Consider the following 21,492-nt stretch of genomic DNA (forward strand, 5'->3'; position numbering starts at 1 on the left):
GTCTGTGCCTATCAAGCCAGAAAGGGGAAGCTCCCACAGTGGGTGGATGCTGGTGCCTTCTGGCCTCAGGGGGAAGACTCCTGCTCCACCCGAATACTTGCAACTTCGGGATAGGTTCAGGGCACTTGTAGCCCTTGCGGAGCCGGGAGCGCTGTCCGATGGAGCCTGGGTGTGTGCACCTACAGCCACAGAGGAGCACCCGGAGGAAGCAGCGAGTGGTAGCAGGGGAAGACTCCTTGCTGTGGCAGAGCCCCCCTGACCTGCCACCCAGGGAGGTGTGCTGCTTGCTGGGGGCTGGCATTCGGGATGTTGTGGAGTGACTGCTGAGGCTTGTCCAGCCCTTTCATGGGCAAAGCTCTCCTGCCCCTTCGAGGAAGTCAGCATGCTGAGGTCCCTCTCTGAAGTGCCTGAGCACTAATGCACGCAGCATGGGGCGCAGACAGGAGGAAATAGAGGTCTGCACAGCTACAGGGCTACGATCTCGTCGGGATCAGGGAGATGTGTTGGGATAGCTCAAGCGACTAGAGTGCTACAATGGATGGATGCAGGCTCTTCAGGAAGGGAAGGCTGGAGCAGTGAGGAAGAGGAGTTGCCCTTTATGTGAAAGAGCAGTAGGAATGCGTGGAGCTCTGCCTGGAGATGGCTCTCAGGGGACCTCTGAGAGCTTGTGTGCCAGGATTAGCAGGCAGAGGAAAATGGGTGACACTGTGGTGGGTGTACACTATAGACTGCCTGATCTGGAAAAAGAAATAGATGAGGCCTTATTCAGACAACTGGAAGAAGTCTCACATTCCCAAGCCTTGGGTCTCATGGGGAACTTTAACCACCCTGGTGTCTGCTGGAGGGACAACACAGCAAGGCACAAGCAATCCAGGAGGCTTCAAGAGTGCATTGGTGGCAACTTCCTAACACGGGTGATCTAGGAGCTGATGAGTTGAGGCACTCTGCTGAACCTCATACTTGCAAACAAGGAAGAATGGCTCAGAGATGTGAAAGCTGGTGGCAGCCTTGGTGGCAACAACCACCAAACAGTAGAGTTCAGGATCCTGCAAGGAGAGAGCAAAAAGCAGCATCACAATCCTGGACTACAGGAGAGCAGGCTTTGGCTTCTTCAGAAACCTGTTTGGAAGAATTCCGTGGAATACAGCCCTGGAGAGAAGAGGGGTCCAGGACATCTGGGTGATTTGCAAGGATCACCTCCTCCAAGCTCCACAGTCCATCCCAACAAACTGGAAATCAACCAAAGGCAGCAGGAAGCCTGCGTGGATGAACAAGGAACTTCTAACTAAAACATAAAAGGGAAGTAAGTGTACAAGAGGTGGAAGCAGGGAGAGGTGACCCAGGAGGACTATAGGGACACTGTGTGAGCATGCAGGGCTGGGGTTAGGAGAGCTAAACCCCACGTACAGTTGAAATTGGCAAGAGACATTAATGGCAACAAAAAAAGTCGTCTATATGTACAGCAGCAGCAAGAGGAAGGCTAGGAAAAATGTGGGCCTGCTGCTAAATGGGACAAGGCCCCTGGTGACAAAGGACACCAAAGGTAGAGGTCCTGAATGCCTTATTGCCTCCGCCTCTGCTGCTATAAAGGAATCCCAAGCCCCAGAGAGCAATGAAGCCTTAGCCTGGTGGAGGATCAGGGTACAAAATACTTAAACAAACTGGACATGCACAAGTCCACAGACCATGACGGGATGCACTCACAAGTGCTGAGGGAACTGGCTGATGTTGTGAAGCCACTCTGGATTATATTTCAAAGACCATGGTAATCAGGAAAGATTCCTGAGGCCTGGAAGAGCACAAATGTCACCCCTATCTTCAAGAAGGGCAAGAAGCAAGTTGTGGGAAACTGCAGGCTGGTCAGCCTCACTTCAGTCCCTGGGAAGGAGATGGAGCAACTAATCCTGGGTACTAGATACTCTTTCCAGGCACGTGAAGGACAGGAAGGTGATCTGGAGTAGTCAGCATGGATTTATGAAAGAGAAATCATGCAAAATCCACCTGATAACCTTCTATGATGAGAGAGCAATTGGCAAATGAGAGAGAAGCGGTGGATGTTGTCGTTTACTCTGACCTTAGCAAGGCTTTTAACACTGTCTGCCATGACATCTTCATAGACAGGCTGATGAAATACAAGCTAGATAAGCACATAGTGAGAGGGACCAAAAACTGGCTGAATGGTCAAGTTCAGAGGGTTGTGATCAGTGGCATGAAGTCCACCTGGAGGCCAGCCACTAGTGGTGTAGCCCGGGGTCAATACTGGATTCAATACTGTTTAACCTCCTCATTAATAACATGGACAATGGGACAGTGGGCACCCTCAGCAAGTTTGCTGGTGATACAGAACTGAGGGAAGTGGCTGACACACCAGAGGGCTGTGCTGCCGTTCAGAGGGACCTCGACAGGCTGGAGAGATGGGCAGAGAAAGCCTCGAGAAGTTCAACAACAGGAACTGCAGAGCCCTGCACCTGGGGAGAAACAACCCCATGAACCAGTACAGGCTGGGGAGCGACCTGCTAGAGAGCAGCTTTGCAGAGGAGGACCTGGGGGTCCTTGTGGACACAAAGTTGACCATGAGCCAGCAACGTGCCCTCATGGCAAATGTGGCCAACAGCCTCCTGGGCTGCATTAGGGACAGCACTGCCAGCAGGTCGAGGGAGGTGATTTTCCCTTCTACTCAGCCACATCTGGAGTGGTGGCTCCAGTCCTAGGCTCGGCAGCACAAGGCAGACACGGACATCCTGGAGCAAGTCCAGCAAAGGGCCACCAAGACGATGAAGGGACTGGAGCATCTGTCATACGACAAGAGGCTGCGAGACCTGGGACTGTTCAGCCTGGGGAAGAGAAAACTCAGGGGGATCTTAACAATGTGTGTAAGTATCTGATGGGAGGGTGCAAAGAAGATGAAGCCAAACTCTTCTCAGTGGTGCCCAGTGATAGCTCAAGAGGCAATGGGCACAAGTGGAAGCACAGGAAGGTCCGCCTGAACATAAGAAAACACTTTCTCACTGTGAGGGTGACGGAGCACTGGAACAGGTTGCCCAGGGGGGTTGTGGAGCCTCCGTCCTTGGAGATATTCAAATCCCCAACTGGACACCGCCGCAGGCAACCTGCTCTAGGTGACTCTGCTTGAGCAGGGTGGGGTTAGACCCGATGACCTTAAGTCCCTTCCAACATCAACTATTCTGCAGTTCTGCTCCTGCCCAACTGTCATCTCGAACCAAGTCAGAGCTGCCCTGATTACCCTTCATGCTGTCCCCAAAGCACACAGAGGTACCTGCGACTCCCCTCGATCTGGTGATCCCCTTCCAATAGTCCTGGCACCTGCTGTGGGGCAGAGCAGCCTTCAGGCTGCTGGAGCCATCACAGGGCAGGGACTAGCTGACAGCCACCACTCCGAAGCTCAGCAATGCAGATGAGATGTGGATCGAAGAGGCACCTCCTTTACCCACAGGTAGTGGTTAGGGATAAGTGCTTGCCTTTGAAACCAAGGGGTCAGAAGTGTAATTTGCAGAGTACATTTTTGGTATAGAGAAAAGGGAAGTGCAGTTCTGCCATTTCCCCAAAAAAAGAGGAAACGCCTTTCAAAGTAAGGGCTGTCCCTAAAAGTGGGGGAAGCTTGGAAACCGCAAAGTGCAGCTGGCTGGCTGCTTAACATGTGGCTGGGATGCTTGTTGGCACATGCTGATTCTTTGCTGCCTTGATTTGTGAGTTTTGGTGTTTCCTGAAAGGTATCACGAAATTTAAAAAAGATCACGAGCTGCTCTGAAAAGAAAAGAAAAAAAAAAACCTTCTCATCCCAGAATCCAATGAACAGGTTATGTGGGTTTCACATAATACAAGAGAGATACCGCTAAGATTATTTCATCAAAAGCAAACTAGTGACTTGGCATCAGTTTGAAAATTTTATTAAAACGATAGGTTTCCATTCCATACAAAACTGAGGAGCTTTCTTTTTAAAAAAATGTATTACACTGCATTATTTCCGATGTGGTTAAGTGGTTCATTGATAAAAATCTTTCCGAAAGCTATATACAGGATTAATACCACACAACTGTATAAATGCAGAGACTCTCAGTGACTTTAGCAATATATACAAACTACCTTTACACACATAAATATGGTATTTACAGCTAATAAATAACATTCAAAGCTAAATCATGTGTCCTCATGTACAAGAACCTTCACTATTTGGTGACTAAGTACTGTATGAGTTTGTATTAGATCCTGTATTAAAAGCAGACCTGTTTATACAAGTTTTGTTTCCAAAGAATCTTAAAACTTAGGAGAAAATTGCAACAAAATGTGAAGTCTGTATGAAACAAATCACTGTATTTTTAGAAGTCTCAAATGCAGTGGCTCAATACTCAACCCCTCCCTCAGGGACTCATCCTATCTCTGCTGTACTTGTTGCATTAGGAAATCAAATGTGAGCAATTTTGGAGTTGTTATTATTCCAACCTATTGCACTGTTTAGAACTTTTGTCCCTACATGTAACAATGGCCATGGCTATAAAAAACAAAAAAAATGTGTATGCATACACGTGCCAGCATTGTTTTATGGTTGGAATAATGTTGGAGAATCACCACTTTTGCACCATCTTGCACATGTGCAAAAAGATTATGAAAGCCAGCATCAATAGCTCAGATTACCACTTTTCCAAACATGTACCTTCCAGCCTTCCCACCTCCCCAGTAGTTTGTTTATCCTCTGCAAAGCTAAATGAAGGCTGTGAACCTTTCAGGGCACTAGAAAAATTACATGTAAAAAAAAAAAAAAAAAAAGGCAGAAAGCCTTCAATTCACCTATTTTTGGCTACTCACAGCATGTCTAATTCAAGTGTTTCTCAGAGCATTCATTTCTGTGGATCACACAGTCAGACTCCTTTTGACTGTCCCAGCCCCTGCTCCTTGCTGAATCCCACCTCTCGTCAGAAAACCGAGCACCTCCAAGCATCTAGCACTAGCAGTGCACCACAGCCCAGCCACAAGCAGAGGATGGTCACTGGAAATCAGATTTCCAGTATAGGGGAGCGTGATCGCAGCTTCTCAGCTGCCAGGTTGATTCAGGTCCAGACCTGATACAGCTGCCACTCAGCTACATGACTGACATTCACTGTCAAAGAGCAGAGTGACTGTCACGGTTTAGCATCAGGGATGCAAGCAAGGTGAAAAGTCCATTTCCTGGAGTGTCTGGTAGATTGATTCCTTTGCACTTCCTAACTCAGCACAGTGTTGGAGGTTTGATGGTTTCATTTTTTAAGAGATGAAAGCACGGATGAAAAGTACAATATCTGCATAGGACACTGGTACTGCTGTCTTGTCCTACAACGGGATATTTATTGCAGGATAAGCTGCATAATAACACGTAGCTTAACAGATCATACCTATGGTTAAGTAGCACTGGCATCTACCCCCAGTGTAACACATTCATAACCACAAACTAGTAAATTTATCCCCATATTCATTCAGTCCCTGACACCTTTGAATAATAGCTTTACAGATAGGAAAGATGTTTTTTCACATAAGAAATCTACTCAATTCCTAAACACACACTTGAAGACAATGAGATCTGGCCATTGAACTGTTAGAAAATTCAGTTAGCCAAGCCAGAAGAAAAACAAAAACAACAAACAAAAAAATCCCAAATCTGTTCAGTTAGAAAGAAAAGCCAGGTACAAGGCTTTTCTTCTTTTCAATAAATACTAGAAAACTGCTACAGAGGATTTGATATCAAGAAACCTTGTCACGAGGCACCATGATTAAGCAAAATTACTTATTCCTTCCCAGTACTCAAGCTTTTGGCAAGTTGTTTTGGCAGTTTCTTTTTGTTTTTAACTATTTGGATAATGCATCTTTATGGTTAGTAACAACTTTCTGTGTGCTGAGACTTCCTTACAAGAAGTCTCCTAGAATAGCTAGGAATAGCAGGCAAAAAAGCCAGCAGTAGATAAATACTTCTATATATTTGGTTCTAAACACCCAGTTCATAGGGATGAATGGACTCTCCTCCTGCCCAGTGTGGAAAAAAAAAAGTCTCCATTCTTGTCACTTCTAAGCAGATTCATGAGCAGAATTTTCTTTAGAGGCTTTCTTGGCACTGCAGGGGGAAAAAAAAGGACAGGTAAGGTGAAGAAGAAGAAACGATTCCTTTTTGTCTTATTTTGGAGAAAGTTCAAAAATACTGGAAAATAAATTAAGTTCTGGAGCTTTCAGTGGCTGCTGCCTGATATAACTTGGGCTTGATTTTACAGGTATACTGTACATACACAGAGAGGTCTCAAGGCTTCACCAGGTCATTGCCCTGGAGTGAAGGTCAGCACACGCCTTTTTATGCGGAACTAGACCTCAGTTTGTAAGTGTCCCCACAAGACCTTTCAACTCACAAGACCCATTGCAGCTGCACTAAAATAAATGCAACCACTTCTCCAGATCAAACCTTATTGGATAAAGTCCAAACAAAGCTGGCCCATTTTTCAAAGTTTACTCTGGGTCAGAAAAAAAAATATTAAACAGATAAGAAAAACCTATCAACAGCTATTAAACACAAAGATGCAATTTCTGATGCAAATCTGAGATGCAAATCTCAGGAAGTCACTCACCTGGAGGCTGCCAGCAGCAAACACAGTATACTGGGGAGAATATCTGCGTTTGCCTATTCAGCTTCTGTAATACCCTCCAAATCTGCTGCTGGCCAGTGGGGAAAAGGGGCTCTGGATTGACTCAGCATGGATGTTTGGATGTCCTTGAATTAGGGGTAAATGTAGGGCATCTCTAGATAGAGGCCGAGTTAGGAGTGCCTCGTTCGTAAACCCTCTATGCAATCGTTTATGCTTGGCCACTGGGTGAATGTGAGAGGCAGCGATGTGTGCAGCTCAGCTTTGCAGAGGTGCAAACAACCACACGAGGAGAAAACCAAACTCAGGGTTTTCAAGTTGCCGAAAGCAAACCTCAGGTTAGTCTGAGTTGTGACGCTCCCCAAGTCTTTAGCAGGCTAGTGTACAAGCCAACCAGTTGTGGGAGGTTTTATGAAATTCCCCAAAGATCCCTTCCACCATTCAGTTTCCCACAAGCTTAAAACAACACTGCTTATGCGTACCCTCCTCTTTTCCTGTTGACCGGCTGCTCCATGCATTTCACAAATATTGCCGCTTCTTGTCCTTTACTGAGGCGCGAGGTGCCATCTCGGGAGCAGAACACGACCCTGTGGAATAAACACTGAACAGTGACGCGACCGAGCCAGACGCATCTTTTTAACTACAGAAACAGAACTGATGCTTGGAGGCAGCCTTTATGCTCTTGTCATGTGGGGCACTGCTACCTTAAGTGCCGTAAGTGCCAAATCACTGGGAGAAAATCACTTTTCTAAAAAGCAGAAAGCATGGATCTTGTGAGGGAAGAACCACCGTACCAGAAAAACTGGTAAATGCATTAAGCGTAGATCCAAAATCGCAGGCGTAACTTTGGTGCCTTCCCTCAAACCTCCCAGCGGCTGAGAGAACGGAGCCCCTGGCACAAAGCCGCCGGGATCTTTGTTTACATCAGCCCTCGTGTGACTTCTGCTTCAGGTGAATGATCTTGGAAGACAGCCTTGCTCCCCTGAACGTCTGCAAACAAAGTAGGCTGCCAATCCCAGCAAACCTCAGCGGCTGCTTTTATACTTATCAGTACTTACCCCACCCCTATATTTGTTCACTCCGATAACTGTTTTTGATGAAGTGGCTGCCTTGTTTATTCAGCGGAGGAACATATTACCCACGATACTGTACATAGGACGTGAGCATTCTGTCGTGGACCTGTTTTCTCCCAGCAGTTTTCATGCCTAATGAATTTGGATGTTTCAAAGGATTCAGGGGAAAAAAACAGTCCTGTTCAGACTTTGAGTGCTGTTTCAGTATTCATATACTGGCAGTGTCTTATATGCCTTCAGCAGAGTCATGTGTTTGTTTCCACTGACTATTCAGGGATTCCCAGCTCCAAGGAATTCCAAGTTAATGAAGCAATCATTTCCTGTACAAATACAGTTTTGGAAAGGTTTCTAAAAGTCTCCTTCTAAGCATGTGCTCTGCAAGAAAACTTGTACAAATGTCCAGCAAGAGTGCAACTGCAAATACAGTCAAAACTTCTAGTTCACAAAGGGACTCTCCTGTGTATTATAATTAACCTGAAACACGTGAGAAAGTGGGATGCAAATGAATCCTGTGGGAGTAAAATTACAGACTGCAGATCCCAGGGGAACAAAGCAACTTAAACTTGGTTGAGGTAAATACGGCTTTGGTGCCACTGAAGCCCTGACTATCTGTGCTGCACCCATTTGTAATTGCTTGCCATGTTTTATCCCACCCTGTCAGGAAAAAACAGCAGTTAAAACTAATACTTTAAGACAATGAAAACGAGTTACTTTTTTTGAGTTTCTCCTGACTTTACTCTGACTCTCTGGATGTCAAATGCAAAAGGAGTCCACCAGTCAGACCAGCTGAAGAAAGTGTCTTTCTCCCACTGCAGCTTTAGCATAAGCAGGTCACCAATATCCACTTCTGTGTAAATCAGGAAGGAGAATGTCTTGTTTGAGGAAACTTCAGGCCTGTGAGGAGGGAAAAAAAAAAAGAAATAAAAAGAAATGGGAACTATTGCAAAGATCATAAGAGCCAACAAGACTAATCAGTAATCTTAAAAGTGAGCTATGGAAAGATTGGTGGGATGGGGGTTATGCAGAGGGAAGGCAAAAGGAAATGAAGGGAAAAGTTGTGAAAAACAGGACTTTATGTGCTTCAAAGAGCAATGAAGCAAACTCCATTGCTGGTGGCTCTCTGGAGGCTGTTAGACAAACACCATCCAGGAACAATTTAGGTAGATAGTCTGCCTCCTTGGAGCGGGAAATGGATTTGGGTGCCTTCCAACCCTGTACCCTGCCAACCCAGCCTGCATGCTAGGGGACACATAAGCACAGACTTTGCCTTCAATTTGTAGAGCTGCGAAAGCAAGTGCCATCTCTTTGCTCAGCTTCTGCCCCAAGGCCTTCAAACCCATTTGACAACTAATTCCAGGTCACATTCTAGATTTTAAGTTGCTTTAACAGAGCTGGAGAGTGACAGCTTAGAAAAGTGAAAAAATGACAATGACATTAATCAATGACAAGATCCGACCCTGCAAACCCGCAAGGACAGATTTCCATAGCTGGAGCTAGAAAGACAAACTTTGCAACTGGGGCTTTAACAGATTTGGGCTAGACACAGCAGTGGGGTAGCAAAACACAGGGGCATCAGTTGCATTGCAGTGTTTTCTGTTGCTACTTACAGTGTGAAAGCAATGTTCTCACTCTCATCTAGAGTGCCATACAAAGAGATCAGGAAAGGCTGGTTTGTCTTAGTCATATTCGTCTTCCCAAAGAAATGGATCTTGACCTGGTAATGAAAGACTGGAAGAAGAACATAAAAGAAAAGTCTATTATGAAAAAGCCTAGGGCTCCAAAGAGATACTACTGATGACCAAACACTTAAAAACCGTGTGCAAATCCTAATCTGGAACATGCCAGCATCACTAAACTGAGGAAGCCTGTGGGTACTCACGGAAATATTTTTCTGAGGAGGTAAAATTTAGGATGCAAGAAATCATAATTAAAAACCTTCGCAACCCTTGCAACTGAACCTGCTGTTTAGCTGAGTGGCTACTCAGTAATTACAGGGTCCGCAGTATGGCCTTCAAACCTGTTACAAATGTGTATGACTTGCACTCTTTGGCTGGAATCAAGTGAGCTGTGCCCTCCTCCTCATACAAGCTTGGTGAAGTAAATTCAGCCTCGTGACACTGCAGACTAAGTGCCAAATGCCAACCAAACACTATTCTTGCATATCTTCCAACTCTGCAAGAATTTTCCCTCTAATTACTGGGCCATCACACTGTTCCTCTCTGCTCACAATGCATGCAAAGCCATGTGTCGCAGTCAAAGCTAGAGGAAAAAAACAAAATCCAACTTAGCAGTTATTTCTCTAGCTGGAAGCCTCCCAGTTTTGGCACTGTTCTTCTCAGACCTACCAATGTGGCAGTGGAAATCAAGAAGTGCTGTGAGATTTTAACGTAAGGGATGGTGCTCCTCTGGCCAGAGGCAGTATGAAGGGTGTAAGTCTGATGGCTGCATGTGTTTAAGTTACTCATCAGGCTGGGCTTCACTGATTATTTTCCCAGTAGCAGGAAAAACTCATTTGGAGGAAAAAAAGTACTGGAAAAATTGAGAAGACTCAATTGTTCCAAGTGGAGTCACTGTCTCAGCTGCATAGTAAATCATCTTATTTTGTCACTTTGAAGTTTATTACAAAACATCTCCCTCTTCATTTTCTACACAACAAATTCCACACTATGAATAAAGTCACACTGCTCTTCAAATGCTGCACTTTAGCTGCTCTTTATAGCAAAATGCAGGCAAGCTGGACCCCTGCTCACTCCAGGCACCAAGAAAGAAGTACTATCATCTGGGGCATGCACCCACTCCTACCCAGAGCTGAGCAAAACTACCACTCTTGCTCACCAGTAAGCAGGCAGGAGCAAAACTACCACTCTTGCTCACCAGTAAGCAGGCAGGACCTACCTTTATAGGGCATCTGCGCACGAGTCTTCAAGTACATTTTGCTGTTTCTCTTCGTTCTCACTCTATTGACCTTATAACCCAAATTGTTGCAACGGTTCTTCCGGCAGCTCAGGCAGAGGCCCTTCTCAAAGGCCTCCTTCGTGTTGCAGCGGTAGGCCATGCTTGGCTTTTCTTCGTAGAGGAGGGAGTCAATGAAGAGGTGAATGGATCGCTCATGAGAGCATTTCACTAGCTGATCCACATCTTCAAAGAAAGAAAATAAATATAACATTTTATTCATATATATATGTGTTTGTGTACATATAGGTATGTATGTATATAAAAGTACTGACATAAAACTGTCAGCAATGCCATCAATGGGCAAAACCCTCTATTCCAAAGCTGGGCTTTATATGGAGAGTTTTAAAAGCACCTAGAAGAACAAATTCTTGTGCATCTCAAAAGGATCTCTGCTTGTAGGAAGCCCACGTACTACTGAAGATCTCCCTTTAGATGTTACACTGCTTGCTACAGAGTAGTCTTACCGGCAAAGCCTTTTTCTGCAATCAGACGAAGAGCCTCTCCTAAGTTGCAACCCGGCTGGAAACCTCCACCATTAGGATAAATATCGATGTGTCCAACCGGCTTCTGGATCCCAATGCTGCGATCCGGAGAGCCCCGCGTGTAGGTGTGCAGGACATCCACAAAGTCCGCATCGTCCGGGGAGAGGCGGGTGGGGGCATCGGCGTACTCAAAGGTGGGACCAGCAGGATCCAGCCCTTCATGAGGAAGCCACAAGAACAGGACTGAGATGACAGCCTGCCCAAACACTGCAGTGGTAGCAAACACCAAACTCAGCGCCTGGGCTGGAGCTTTTTTTTGAACAGTGTCACTACAGACACTGCAATGGGCTTATTTAAGTAACACTCATGCATGCAGAAGGACCAAACACCCTAACTTGAAATGCTGTCACCTTTTTTGAAAAAAGGTGTATGTAAACATATGTTAAAAAGCACAGATAACTTCTCCATAGCTGTAGTGTTTACAGTGGATGGGAGAAACTAGCTAATAAACATTTTCTCAGTGTTTTCCTCTCTTGTCAATAGACAGAGGAAGTTAAAAAGTTCTCTTTGAAGTGTCTGAAGTGTGGAAAATATCTTGCTGCTAGCTCCCTGCCAGGGGGACAAGTGGGGAACATAAATGAGAGTTTCACCGTCCGCACGCCTAAGGGGAGGGGGAATATTATGGTACACTTCCAACTTGCAGCAACACTGTAGCATCAAAACCATTCACAGCTATTCTGCTGGGAAATAAGAACTTCCATTCATAAAACAGGCACAAGCGGTTCCTGTTACTGCACAGTCTCCCATGTCATGACAACATGCCTGGGACACGGCCGCATGCAGGGCTGCCCCCATGGGATGCCTCCTCCCTGCAGCGCTCCGTCGGGGACCAGCGCCCAGGCGAGCTCATCTCAGGGCATCTGCCCACCCCGGCACCCTCCCCGACCTCTGCTGAGAGGACTTCAGGGACCCATCTCCGTGCCCAAGGGCTGCGCTGCCTCCCCAGGAGATGCCCATCCTGGGCACTGAGGGGTAAAACAGAGCACTGCTGGTATTTGAGCGATTTGGAGCGCCAACTCTCAGGTCGCAACAGATCATGATGAGACACTTGCAGCCGCTCTTACGTTGCCCTGGTAGGTGTTGCTGCCCCAGGACAAGGGCAACCCAAGAGCTGGGGCACCAGCTCCTGCACCACCGCTGTTTCCAGACTAGCGCAGTAGCGTGCATGCATTCGCACAAGTTTCCAGTGTGGCGTGAGCCACCTCGCACGCAGCTTGGCCGCAGCTTGTTTAGGACACCAGCACATCCAGCACAGTACTCTGCTTCCATAAGCACACATTTAAGCATGCACAGAAATAGGGCAAGCACGTTTATGCTTCCCACCCCTTCCCAGTGCTCTCCCAGTATTATTTCAGCCTAGATTACTTGAGTCTGTTATGATTTATTCATTTAGTAACCCAGAGTGGGTCTCTTCTGATTATTTGTCCAGTCTCTCCTTGAGCTGGTATAAGCTTCTTGCATCCCCAGCACCCATTGGCCATGAGCTCTGCAGATGCTACACCCAGTGCAGGAGGATCCCCTCCTGTTTGCTTGGGCCAACCCCTATCAGCAGCAAGAGATGGTTTCTGGCTCAAGAAGACCTAGCTGAAGTTCTTGCACTGCAAGAGACAGCAGTCTTCTCCAAGCCATGGATTTGGTCAGCCTCTGTCACATCGCCCCAGCTAGTCTCTCTTCAAGGCCAATGAATCCCCACCTACTCGCTCATTTCTTGTACACAAGCAGATTGAGATTTCTCACCCACCACCTTTGTTGTTCTGCTCTCAAGGTTTTCGCATGCTACTGTATGAACAATATCAGCCCCACTGATTCGAGGAAAAATAAACACATAGCCTAAGCACTGCCAACAGCAACAATTATTCTGGTGATCTCCCAGTGGAAAGTGATATTTCAGCTTCTGGAAGGAAGACACAGGACCCTCCACTCTTCACAGCCTCAGGTTTTCTTACCAGTAATTCTGTTGACCTTCTTCTTGGTCAGACTCCCAGCAATCCCAGCAGCATGGGCACCCAGACTGTACCCCAGCAAGTGGACATTGTTGAGAGGGTAGTTGATTTCTTCCTGGAGGAGAAAGGTTTGTTTAAAGTTTGAAGTCAAATCTGACAACATCAGCAGACGTGGGGCTGGGAGAGGGATGTTATCTGAAAAACTGGAATTTCCCTTCGAATCATAAGCAATGGAGAAAAGAAAACACTAAATACAATCAACATCACTTCATTCTGTTTTAGCTAATTTGAGTTAACTAGCTTAGGACACAGGACACATCTCCATGAATATTCTTTTACTAATACAGAAGCAATAATGTATTATAATCAAAGCTTTTTAGCCTTCCCCTGACACACACCAATTTCTGGATCCCCTAAATATTTCCCAAAGGCAGCGCAGACTTCTTAGAGTCTCCCACATGCTGGTTGCTGTACAATCTATAGGAATGTGTCTTTCACAGCTACCTCTCACAGAGCCTTTAGAAATAGTCTGTGGACCCAAAGGGCTCCACGGACCACAAGGTGAAAATCTCCTGACTGTAATACAAAAGGCTTCCTTGTGTGAAGACAGCCACGGAAGTAAACCCAGGATTTTATCAGTCCAGCAAAGCACTGTCTGTGACAGCCCAACCCCATCTATCCTATGGGAGACTGCTAACATAGATGCATCGTTGCTGCTTTGTCTCCTAGGACTTTATATGCAATGTGTGGCACACGTGACTGCACATCTTACCTCCATCCAGTCAATAAACATAGCGACGTCCTTTCCCACCAGCTTAGTGTAGGCAGCAGACACTGGGTAGTGCTGCTGAGCCCGAACGAGCCAGTCAACCACAATGACATTTGAGTCAGGTTCTCTCTTGTACAGAGCATCCACCAGCTTTGGGACCCAACTTTCATACATCCCTGTCACCTGGTATAAAAAAAAGGTATATATTATTGGTGGCAAACAGGCACATCTGCTGAGACATCTAACACTACCCATCAGGAGGGTAGTCAAACAAAACTCCTAGAAGGGAGATTCCTCCTCTTCCTTCTTACCGTCCACCCATGGATCACCACGAAGGTTTTACTAGTGTGGTTGAAGTTGCAGTGTGCCAAGCTTTCCACCTGCCCGGGAACCAGGTAGCAGACATCCTCGTCGGGCTCAGCAGCCGTCCGTAAGGAAAATTTGCTCTCGATTCCTTCAAAATTCTTCTCGGCTTCTGCAGTGCAAGACCATAGGAAACAGAAAGTGGTGTTTTAGAAGTATTAAGGCAAACAGTTCTACTGTAGGAAGGCTAAAAATAAGTGAGAGAGTCACAGGCATGATGTTGGAGAGAGACCAAAAAACAGACAAGAAATGGGCACTTGGTTTTCATTTACCTCAGTGCTCCTTTTCCACCACAATGGCTGTGTAAAAGGAAAAATGGGGTGAAAACTGCTCCCACTTGAAAGTCCTAACCCTGCTAAAACAGGGAGGGCCTGGCCAGCTGTCAGATGTGTAAAAGTTCATTTCAGGAGTCAGTGTTTTCTTCACTGTATTATTAATAGGAAGCCTGTTTTCTCTGTACAAGAGCGTCATAATATATGTGGGAAAGCAACAAGTTCCTACCACACTATGATGTATTTTGGCGGCGCACTTTCCACATCAGTTCATCACTAATCGCTCTTTAACAAGGCTCTTTTTAGCAGCCAGTAGCTGCAGTCCATCAGAGGTAACAGCTGTAAACTCACCATTGTGTTAGAAAACACGGGTGTTAGACTTCACACCAACAGAGGGAAACAGCAGGTGACAATATCAAAAACACTTTAAGGGAACTTAACCGAGCTAGCGAAGCAGAAGCCTGTATTTTGAAGGCAGTATTATTTCAGATCATCTGATAATCAGGTTTTGAGAATAATCTTTCTCTGCCTGAAGACGTTTTGAATCCGGGGCGGGGGAAGATTATGTGCTGGTAGTAACCCAGCATGTGATGGGCCGTGCCTGAAAGGATCACTTCTTTCTCAGAGCACTCCCTCTGGTTTCCAGATTCAAAACATAAATTGCTCTTTTTCTTCCTGACAAGGCAGAAGAGTGACTTTAGATTTTCTGCTTGCTGACTCCTTTGTCTGGAAAGAAACTTAAATGCCTCCTCTTTTTAGGTCTGATTCAACACCTAAGCACCTCTCTTCAGCAGACCCTGTAATTAATCCTGGACTTAAGCATACACTCCAATGCTTTTCTGAAGCCAGGCCCTACTTTGGCAACTTCCACTTTGCAAATACTGATTGCCTGTTTTCCAAGTGAACCCAGGCCAACTCTGTCCTGCTCCGTGTGGTTTCCTGGCATCCTACTCTGAGGTTTTACAAGCTCCTAAGGAGGCATTAACGAATGGCTCAGAGCCACCACAGGCAATGCAAAGGTGCAAGGTGAGGTCCTCCTGTGAGACACCCAAAACATCTCTGCTCCCCCTTTTTCCCACTGCAGAAGAGGGGTTTTGTGATATTTGTATTTCTCTGTAAAGTTTGCTGCATCACTCGGAGGCTACTTCTACGGTGAATTATGTATGCATTGTTTCCTAAAAGTTCATCTTCTGGGCTCAGTCAAATTACACGCAATAAAACGCCTTCAGCTCACGGCAGAAGCTGTCCGAGACCTTTCCCTGCCTTTCCCGGGTGCGTGGCGGGGGAACACAAGCCGCGCATTTAACTTAGCGGCTCAGCATCAGAGGGTCTAAGGCTGCAAGCGCTTGCGCGCAGATCCTGGAGGGAGGGCAGCCGCCTGACACCAGCCGCCCAAGGTGCTCGAGCCACGGGGACTCCCCGCCTGCCCAGGGCGAAGCCTGCGCACGGGCGTGACGCGGACCGCTCAGCGCCGGGCTGGACCCTGACTGCGCCAGGACGGCCGGCTAACCCGGGAGAACTGCACGGGACGCCCCCTCCCTGCCTCCTCTCCCCCAAGAGCAGGTGCAGTTTACCACATCACCAAAAGAATTCCCCCCCCCCTCCAAACCAGCAGAAGGTGAAAATAACACTTTATCTAACGAAAACACACAAATCTGCTACACTAGCCAAATTTGCTTGTCCTGCAACTGATCCTAGTCCTAGGTCTTTCACAGGAAAAGTTGCCCCTTTTTTGTATCTTCCATGTTCAAAACTTCACTTCCTCACCAAAGAGTGAAAACCTCTTTCTGAAACAAGTCTTCAGAATTACACTCTTTCTTTTTTTAGCCAGAAAAAGGTAAGAGCCATAGGCTTATTAGTTGTTAGTTAAATATCAGCTATTTAACTTTCACTCAGCAACGAACTCGTGAAACCTTAAAAATACCAAGAACAGCTTTCAACTGTAAAGTACAAGGACTTTCAATTATGTATATTTCTGTCCCACACAGGAAGGCGAACAAGAATAGTCCACCTGCTCACTAGTTATACTACTTCCTTTCATATTTAGGAATCATTTCCCTTCTCAATTAAACCTATTTGATAATCACCCAAAATCTAAATTAAATTGATATCTGTCTCATTGCATGTTTTCAATCACAAATACACACTGTGATGTGCAAATAGCTCAGACTGTCTCTCTTAGGTTTGTCACAAAGTTATTTCCTCCAATATATACTTTGAACTGCATGTCACTAATTAGGAGAGTCTGCAGTATAACGGCATCTTCCCCTGGAGAGGTGCAAAGTGCTTCACAAACGTTAATATGCTTCAGCCTCAAAAACTTTGGGTGGGATTTAGGGCATGGGAACAATCCAGCCAGCACTGAAGTGCAGGCACCTCTGTCAAAGCAGCAGCTGCAAAGCAACAGCCCGTAAGTTAGGGAAATGGCAGAAGGCCACCTGCTCAGCTGGCTATGCTGTAGGAGGAATTAGAAAGTCAGAAGAAATTATGATTAGCATCTTTTATGCTCGCAAGAAGCGTCATAGCGTCTGATGGCCACCCATGCTCAATTTCCAGCAGCAAGATACCCTCCAGATGCCTGAAGCATAAGCGTGCTGGGGTTGGTTACTAATATAACTTCCTAACACTGTGTTAATTAAGAAGCTGTCCTCAAATATTTCCTGTATTTAACTTGGCACATTCTGGCTGGGTCACAGCACACGCTGTTTCGTCTGTACCTCACATTGTAAAGTTAGGATGTGCCTCATGCAATACCACGTAGTCTCCTACCATTTGCAGATTCAACTTTAGACATACCATACAGAAGTAAGTAATAATGTATATGTACTCACCACACATACATGCTGATATCTACCTATACCATGCTTTAAAACTGCAGCAGCATGTCCGTTCAGAAGGCTAGCATTTGCCAGTTCCATGTTTGTACCTTATAAGCAATGTCTTGGTCTAGTTAAAAAAATAATTGAGACCCAGATTGTGTCATGCATAGACCTTTGTCACAGACCTTTTCCTCATAGATTTAAAATGAGAAGTCTCCTTGAATCATGTTCTAATTTTCCAGTCAAACATTATGGCAGTGGGTTTCATTCCTACAGTCTTACACAAGGCCAAAGAAATGCAGAGACTGTCTATGCACACACTCACTTCTGGTTAACTGAAGATGTGTTTTAACACAAGTTAGTTAAACCAGGGCAAACCCACAGACGGAGAGTCTTCAGCATGTTTCTCAATGGTGGATACTAATTTAGCAGAATTTGCTTCAGGCTTGGCATAATGTGGATGGATAGAAATCAGGTATAAAGAAAATTTTGTGTGTCTATATTGAAATCTTGAAGTAGTTTTAGCAAAAAGAATGCAACTCTATTTCTAAACAAGACCTTAAAAAGAAACAGATCTGGAGGTTTAAATGCGTAGACAAAACAAATCTGTGGTTTTGCTTTAAAAAAAAAAAAAAAAAAAAATCACACTTTCCAGAGCTTAGTGCAGTAGAGGTATTAAGGCATGTGCTCTGTGTTGCAAGAACTTCCAGGCACACAGTTGCAAATACAGCCCCTGTTATAAAATAAAGTTTTCTGGCGACTGCTATGTGTTTAGGGCTGACAAGGTGGCCTATAAAGAGATATCCAGCTATCCAGGGAACTGGAAAAAGCAGTAGAATTAAGAATTAAGCCACCAATTTCAGACTGGAGCTCGCTTTTCTGACAGCACACAGGCTCTGTCGCCAAATTCTGTCATTTTATCACGCTCTGCAAACTTTGTGATGCTTTTCTTAAATCTCCACTTACATACTCTCACCTTTAATCTTCTAAAAAAGCTGACCTGTAATTCCAGGTTTACTTTAAAGTCCTGGAACTCTGAAGAAAGTGCTAATACTTAGAATCTGGGAAAATTCAGTAGCTGAATTTTCCTATTTTCCTATTTTAACCAAATACACTCTGCTTTGGACTTGCAGTTTGTGAAATTCCATTAAATCGGAGACTCCTACCAATTTTGAAAGAATCCAACTGACTTTAAGCATTCTCACACAGCCTAAAAGCAAGTTTACACACTAATCAAGAAGAGAATTCAGCCTCGAATTTCCTTCATGGGAAGCCTAAGGCAGCCTTGCAGTTGATTTTGATAGAGGAAACTTTATCACTAGTCAGCTGGGTGGAGAACTTGAATTCTGAGGAATAACAGCATCTGGAATATTAAGCAGAAGTTAAACTGCTAGTCTCAGACACAGGCAGCCAAAATCATAATAATGCAGCTGCCAAAATCAGTGCACCTGATTAACCTGTGGATTAAACGGGGAAGCTTTGACAAACAACGATTTCCTCACGTTATTTACACAGAAATGAAAATACTATTAGCTAGGTGCAACAAACCTCAGAAATTAGACTGCTTGCTCGTGTAAACTGCAGTCCACACGCACAGGCACAGAGGCACACATCAGCACATAAAATCAAACATTTACAGAACCAGCTGGAGCTAACTGAAATAGCTTGTCCTCCAGATGATAACCGGTGCTATGGTAATGCATCAGTCGCACTGAATTCCTGCATGGCTCCTCTAGCAAACCCATGGACAGCTGTAATAAAGGGACCATAGCACAGAAAGTATTATCACTTAATTCGATCTATAGTATAAACTGAAACCAGACTACTGTGTTGCAATCCCATAAAACCTACCCCATAAGTCAGGTTGTTGTTTAACTCTGCTGTGAAAGAAATTCGACTTCGAGTTTATTTATGTCTTCCTTAACGGTAGAGCCCTGAGCCCAAGTTCTCCCACACTTCCCAGGAAGAGTCGGTGGAAAGACCAACACCTCTGAAAAGCGATGGGGCTGAACCTTCGATGCTGAGCGGAGACCTGCCTGCTCCAGCCCTGCAGCCGGAGGTAGGAGGCAAACCCCGGCTCTCGCACCGCGCACACGGGTGCTTGCCCCATGCCCAAGGCGCTCCCCGTCCAGCAGTGCTTACTCAGCTGCAGCTGGGAGGCTTGTAATTCAGCCAACTTAATAGCAGGTCTCTCGCCATCCATCAGACCCTCTGGGGTATCTGGAATTAGCCCAAGACAACAAAATACAATCAGTGTCAACTTTACAGTAGTAAGGACCAAATGAGGCATGAGGAAGCCTCACCGTGCCAGTACCTAAGAAATTCCTGCATCTAAGAAATTCCAGCAAGCTTTCCTACAAACACTTATCCTGATGCAACTCTCCAGCACAGTTTTGATGGCCTGAATGCCTCACCTCTGCTCTGCCTCAGAAATGCATTGCTGCTGGAAAGACCATGCCCAGCTGCTCTGGTAGGTCTGTCCCAAACAGCCATAGCACAAGCTGGCAGCACACAACACATCACACAACAGTGTAAATCTGGTGTAACGCCTGACTCTGGATTTACACTGGTAAAAATAGAGAACAGCACGCGTTCCCAGAAATATTATCTTTTCCTGGAACACCAATGTTATCTTCACCTAGAAGATTTTTGTAATGTTGTTTATTAAAGACTCTGGATTCCTGGATGGTTGGATCATGCATTTTCCATGGTTTCAAAACATCTTTTTACTAAGGTGAGCAAGAAATACTGTGAGAGTCAAGGCTTAGATAATTTTAGGATGGTCACACAACCTGTTCTCATATAACCTATTTCTGTGGAGAATTAATACATTCCTTAGAAAGTCTCTACAGCAAAGCAGTTCCTAGAGGGATGAAAGGCTGCTTAAAAAGAGAGAGTTATCTCACTGGATGAGACTTAGGTACTCTGATGGAAAGCACTTTTGATTGCCTCTGATGGCACAAGATAGAATTTAATATGAGAATACATTCCTTTGGCTGTGCCCTAGCACCCCATCCTCTTACTTCGGAGTACTTCCCTCCAGCTTCTCTATTCAGAAAGGAAATAACAGAGGCATCCACGGTAAAAAAACAAAAAAGAAAAAAGAAAAAAAGTCTCTATTTGCCATCTTAGTTTCACTTCGTGGCTATAACAGATACATCCACATTTTCTTCTCACAGTGTGGCCTTTTAAAGATACACTAATCTCTCACACACAATGTCTAAGAAAGCGAGACCTCGACAGGGCCCTGCTATCATAAATTTAAGGAGTAGTGCACTATAACAACCAACCTCTTTGCTTGTTAAATCTGCAAACATCTTGCAGATTAACCCACAGAGCATTAGTGAGCATCTGCTGGTCACTGCGTAGATGTTCTAACTTCTGTATCCCGGGGAGGTGCCTACACACACATATAGGTAAAACAGTATAGGTATAGCAATGTATATGTATGCAGTAAAGTACATATATGCAGACACCGCTAGGGAACATCCCCAGGCTGCCCCTGCGGCCCCTCACGCCGGCCACCGCATCTCCTCGGGGGATGCGGGCACCCCGCTTCACCCCCCCGTGCAAAGCCCCCCCCCCGAGGGCGAGCAGCCCCCCAGGTCCCCCCCCGAGCTGGGAACACCCCCCGGGGCCGGGGCCTCACTCACCGTCGGCCGGGGCCGCGCAGGGCGCGGGCACCCAGCGCAGGCAGAGGCAGAGGGCTGCCAGCAGCGCCGCCCGCCCCATGTCTTCCCCTCGGGTCGGTCCCCTCGCGGTCTGGCGTGCCGGAAAAGTTTCGGTGCAGGAGCCGGGGCGGGGGGGGGAAAGTAAAATAAAATAAAAATAAATAAATAAATAAAATAATTAAATAAAAAGTTTTGAAAGAGCTGCAAAGCAAAAAGGAAGAAAGCAAAAGAGAGGGGGGAAGAAAAAAAATAAAAACAAAAGCTAGGCTAGGCTCACTCAAGGAAAACCCGGCGCGCCCCGGCTGCGGCAGGCGGGCTCCCCCTCTGCCACCGCGGCTCCCTGCCCGGGCACTTATGTCCCCGCCGATATGCAAATATGCAAATGAGGCCCGCACTCATTGGCCGCGCCGCCGCGGGGCGGGGCCGAGGCTGCCCAGGGCAGGGGGGGGTCCGAGCCGCCCTCGCGGG

At 46.0% G+C, this 21,492-nt stretch overlaps 1 protein-coding gene across 1 annotated transcript; it reads right to left on the bottom strand.

The window, feature by feature from the left end:
• Positions 1-3,892: 3,892 nt before the first annotated feature.
• LOC112982387 (lipoprotein lipase) lies at positions 3,893-21,268 on the bottom strand. The gene is made up of 10 exons (XM_026098745.2): positions 21,007-21,268; positions 14,211-14,374; positions 13,903-14,082; positions 13,134-13,245; positions 11,110-11,343; positions 10,586-10,828; positions 9,298-9,418; positions 8,402-8,584; positions 7,100-7,204; positions 3,893-6,100 (listed from the first exon to the last, which is right to left on the bottom strand). The coding sequence occupies exons 1-10, from the start codon at positions 21,083-21,085 to the stop codon at positions 6,055-6,057; spliced, it is 1,467 nt and encodes a 488-aa protein (XP_025954530.1). The 5' UTR covers positions 21,086-21,268; the 3' UTR covers positions 3,893-6,054.
• Positions 21,269-21,492: the final 224 nt, after the last annotated feature.

This window comes from Dromaius novaehollandiae, chromosome Z (assembly GCF_036370855.1).
Source record: "Dromaius novaehollandiae isolate bDroNov1 chromosome Z, bDroNov1.hap1, whole genome shotgun sequence".
Lineage (NCBI taxonomy): Eukaryota > Metazoa > Chordata > Aves > Casuariiformes > Dromaiidae > Dromaius > Dromaius novaehollandiae.

Bases quoted from the DNA above. Each gene is read 5' to 3' on its own strand.
- LOC112982387 (XM_026098745.2), bottom strand. From the start codon at position 21,085: ATGGGGCGGGCGGCGCTGCTGGCAGCCCTCTGCCTCTGCCTGCGCTGG. The intron at 9,419-10,585 runs GTAGGTCCTGCC...TTCTTCTTCCAG, and splicing joins TGCGCAGATGCCCTATAAAG to TCTTTCATTACCAGGTCAAG. The intron at 8,585-9,297 runs GTAAGTAGCAAC...CCCTCCTCACAG, and splicing joins GAGAACATTGCTTTCACACT to GCCTGAAGTTTCCTCAAACA.